This window comes from Conger conger, chromosome 15, assembly GCF_963514075.1.
Source record: "Conger conger chromosome 15, fConCon1.1, whole genome shotgun sequence".
Lineage (NCBI taxonomy): Eukaryota > Metazoa > Chordata > Actinopteri > Anguilliformes > Congridae > Conger > Conger conger.
In genome coordinates, this window is record NC_083774.1 from 429,321 (window position 1) to 434,320 (window position 5,000).

The 5,000-nt window shown below is 42.3% G+C and overlaps 1 protein-coding gene across 1 annotated transcript in view; it reads left to right on the top strand.

The window, feature by feature from the left end:
- The window catches only part of LOC133111873 (ethanolamine kinase 1-like), a 48,051-nt gene that overhangs the window by 42,702 nt on the left and 349 nt on the right, over positions 1 to 5,000 (top strand). The window contains exon 7 of the mRNA XM_061222504.1: positions 785 to 858. Within this exon, the coding sequence (XP_061078488.1) occupies positions 785 to 858 (74 nt within the window). The remainder of the gene's footprint in view (positions 1 to 784; positions 859 to 5,000) is intronic.

Here is a 5,000-nt window from a genome sequence, read left to right on the forward strand (position 1 = left end):
AATGGGGGGGGGGGGGGGGGGGGGGTGTTAGAGGAACATGAAGGCAAGTTCCATGAGAAAGAAAGTAACCATATCGCAATTGTGAAAATGTCAAAAACTACTTCAAAATGTTCCATGACAATGCCAATTAAAAAAATGTAATGAGTAATCTATTCTTTTCTAAAAACCACAGATGCCAAAATTATAGGCAAAAACTATTATTGTGAATAAAATCAAACAAAGTGAAATTGGCAATACAATTTTACTTAATTTAGTTTATCTCAGGCTAACGGAACTATTATTGAGTCAATTAATTGTCAATCTTGTTCGACTTGTTTGACTTGACTTTAAAAATTAGGTAACAAGTGTGCAAAATCTCTGACATCCATCAGTATGGGAAAAGAATGATCAATTCAGAGGATAATTGACCGTCACAGGTCAAAATTGGTAGAAAAGAATTGCATAAAGAGTTTGAATGATCCCAGTGGAAGCATATAGATAAGGAAAAGCAGTAGCCCTAGTACAGAACCCTGGGTGTCAGGTTTGAAGGCACTTAGTTAAATAAATGTTTATGTTGGTGGTGCAAGACCTGAACCAGTCCAGGACGGTGCCAGTGATGGAGAGTGAACGCTTCATACGGTCCAGCAACAGAGACAGAGATAGACACACTCACCCCTCTGCTCTTTAAACCGTGTGCCCAGGGTGTGTCAGAAGGCTGTGTTAAACAGGCCCAGCCCTGCTACCAGGCTGCTGGGTGATAAAACACTTCTTCTCGGTGATAAGTCACTTCCTCTGTCTCCCGCAGGTCTCACACTTTCTCTGGGGGCTCTGGGCTCTCCTTCAGGCCCGATACTCTACGATCGACTTCGATTTCCTGAGGTAAGTGATCCGTTATTCCAGGCTCCGGGAACGCCGGGAACGGCGGGTCCCCTGGGGCTCCTCGCTCCTGACACTGTGCACGCTAACGCTAACTGAAGTAGCACATCTAAACCCCCCCACCCCCCTCCCTTACACAGAAAAAAAGCAGAATGGCGAGCCAATGAAATTGACCCATCTGGGTGTCTCCATTTAAACACCTGTATTCCAGACCTAGCATTCAGCTTTGAATCATATTCTACATTCTGAACAATACAAAACTTGAATGCAGTAAATTGCTTAGAATAGAAACGGTAGCCACTATAAAATAATTGGTAATTTAACATTGTTAACCTGGACAAAAAATAATACTTAAAAATATTCTTCTCATGAAGCATAGGTCCGATCAAGACACCCCTAGGAACAAGAACAAGAACAAGAACATTTTGTTCAACTGGCTATCTAAATTGCGAAGGAAAAGCTGTCAATAAATGAAATGATAGCCAATCATATTTCTGTACGCAAATTAGCATGCAATGCTCAGTCAGAATTGTGAGCCATGGCTGTGCCAATGGGCACTAGGGGGTGATGTAGCTCCGTAACTGCTTCAGCTTTCATTGGCCTTCTCCAGCATTGCATTGTATCGCTGCAATGCATATATTTTTTACTTGAATAAACAAAAGAAAGGGCTTTGGAAGCCCCCTGTTGGAGTTGGTCTCTAGCAGGCAAACAGCTGCATTATCTCACTGCTGAGCCATCAAACAGGAACCATCAGCTTGATAACAAATTCTCCTCCATTTTCCCCAAAAGTGGATCAAATATCACAGCACCTGCATATCATTAATGTGTGCTGGAACTACACCTATGCTCAGGAGAGCATATTACTTCAGCAAAATGAGGCTGCAAGTCCTTACTAAGACTTTACTCACAGAACTCAGAGAGGAACAGGACAGACATTCACTAAGACTTTACTCACAGAGCTCAGAGAGGAACAGGACAGACATTCACTAAGACTTTACTCACAGAGCTCAGAGAGGAACAGGACAGACATTCACTAAGACTTTACTCACAGAGCTCAGAGAGGAACAGGACAGACATTCACTAAGACTTTACTCACAGAGCTCAGAGAGGAACAGGACAGACATTCACTAAGACTTTACTCACAGGGCTCAGAGAGGAACAGGACAGACATTCACTAAGACTTTACTCACAGAGCTCAGAGAGGAACAGGACAGACATTCACTAAGACTTTACTCACAGAGCTCAGAGAGGAACAGGACAGACATTCACTAAGACTTTACTCACAGAGCTCAGAGAGGAACAGGACAGACATTCACTAAGACTTTACTCACAGAGCTCAGAGAGGAACAGGACAGACATTCACTAAGACTTTACTCACAGAGCTCAGAGAGGAACAGGACAGACATTCACTAAGACTTTACTCACAGAGCTCAGAGAGGAACAGGACAGACATTCACTAAGACTTTACTCACAGAGCTCAGAGAGGAACAGGACAGACATTCACTAAGACTTTACTCACAGAGCTCAGAGAGGAACAGGACAGACATTCACTAAGACTTTACTCACAGAGCTCAGAGAGGAACAGGACAGACATTCACTAAGACTTTACTCACAGGGCTCAGAGAGGAACAGGACAGACATTCACTAAGACTTTACTCACAGGGCCACCACAGTTTTCTAATGTGTATATTATAAGAAAAATGTGGAGTCTATTGAATAAGGATGATCTGACATGCTTTTATTAAAAATATTAAACATGGTGAGCAAGGCCACAGGATCCAACACCAAGTCTTATTTTTATAGTTAAATAAACTGACTCAAATTTCCATTTTCACTTAAATTGGTTTTGCTGAATAATGGGGTAATTTCTATTAGTGTTACCGGTCCATTAACGCCTCATGTCAATCAGTGAAACCAAGGCACATTACTTTCAGTAATAAAAGACTCAAACAGAAATGTGAAAGTGTCTCCCGTAAAGGATGTGGCTGAACACACAGGGTAGTGTGAACGTGTCTCCTGTAAAGGATGTGGCTGAACACACAGGGTAGTGTGAATGTGTCAGAGGAGATTTTACTGCAGTGTACGAACATGCAGCCCAATTAGCCGGCCCGGCCTGAACCGAGCCCCGAACCCAACACCCTCCCAATTTAGACCCATACGTGCACAGCAGCCAATCAAAACGATTGTAATTCAATCAGGAAACACATTTCTCCAGCCCCTCTCTCTCGCTCTGCCAGATTGGGCAGGGGCTGTGGAAGCGCTGCCTCTGCGCTGGGTTACGCTTGTCAGACAGCGCTGAGGGCTAGGAGCAGCCCCGCTTCAGAGACCCATTCAGGACAAGCTGAAAACCATCTCACTGAAACTCACTCAAATCTAACAGCCAGCGATAAACACGTTAGTTAGCAAAACTGATATACGGAACGGAACGGAACATAACGGTGAGAACAGGACATTCAGCCCAGCAATGCTCACCTGACCTACTGCTTAGTTTAACCAAAAGCTAAATATAGTAGTATCAAGCACTGTATCAAGCCTGGTTTGACCAAACTGCATATACTATAACTTTTTATTTAAAAAAAATTTTCATTAGCACAATCACTCCTGCCAAATAAACTACAAGCAGCTTTTGTTAATATCTTGTGTGCAAGAAAAAGAAACGGTGAGTGAATTGGAGGATTAGATTAGATTAGATTAGATTAGATTAGATTAGATTAGATTAGATTAGATTTACTTCAACAGAAAAAAACTGAGAAATTCATTCATTCATCATTTTCCAGTAGAAAAAAAAGAGAATTAAAAAGAAAAAAAAAATCTTTTAAATAAATATGATGGATGAGCAGTGGTCCAGAAGAGGGGGTGTTAGAGGGGGGGTCTGGGACATTCAGGCCCACAGTGCCATTTCAGGCCCACAGTACAAGATCACCACAGACAGACAGGGATGCAGATTTGTAGTACAATACATGGAATTGAAATATTCACGTTTGTTGTACAATACACATCATTTAAATATATTCACTCGTTGTACAATACTCAGCATTTAAATATATTCACGTTAGGTTGTACAATACACGGCATTTCAATATATTCACGTTTGTTATACAATACACGGCATTTCAATATGTAGACGTTCGTCGTATAATACACGGCATTTAAATATATTCACGTATGTTGTACAATACACAGCATTTAAATGGGCCTATATTCACAATGTTTGCTGTACAATAATCTGCTTCCTGTTCGCTGTTCCCGCTCTCATTTAATCTTTCTGTTCATTCAAATCTTGTTCGTCGACTCGTTCATTACCGACAATAACTTCATCCCTCCCCCTGCATAACCTGACTAGTGTGACGCCATTGTTCCTGTCGCCTCTGGAGAAAAGCGGAGCGAGCACGCAGTGAATCGCGGTGTTTTACCCACAATCACTTCCTCTGTGCACGCGAAAGGAGGCGCTTTCATGCGGCATTATTGAAAGGAGTTTGTAATAACGGTTATTAAACGAGTAATGCTCCGCCCACGAATGCTAGCGTCATGGCAACACCCCTCATATATGTAAATATGTAAGTAATGTAAATTTTTCATTCAAAGCAAGGTAGCACACCAGGCTCGTTCAGGACTCTCTTTTGACGTGACACCACAGCTCAGAGAGATCCGACTCATGTCACTGGGAGCTGTTTTTAAGGCACAGCATTTAGAATACGTTTCCAAATCAACTCCTGCGAACGCTCTGACTGGCTTTTGACCTTTCTACGAGATGGAGACATTTTTGTCTCAATGTGCAGGCAGACCTGGGTGAAATACTTGTACATATTTTACTGTGCTTGTCTGGGGTATCAGAACCAATGCAACAACACTCTGCGAGCCCCACCTGCGGGTCCTCTTGGGTGGCACAATTGCACCAATAGAGCAGAGATAAGTATTTGAATCCAAAACAATTACATATTTGACACAGGTCTGAAGTGCAGCACTCTGAAACAATTCCTATGGTTACTTCATGAGAGACAGCCTCGTCCACCAATGAGACGCATGGCTGGGTATGCACCCAGACACCTTAAATACTACTGAACTCCTGGAGGAAACTCCTTTAGGTTTAAAAACCTTAGTCATGAAAACAGACTTAATGTTTCACTACTGTATGTCTTGGTTAG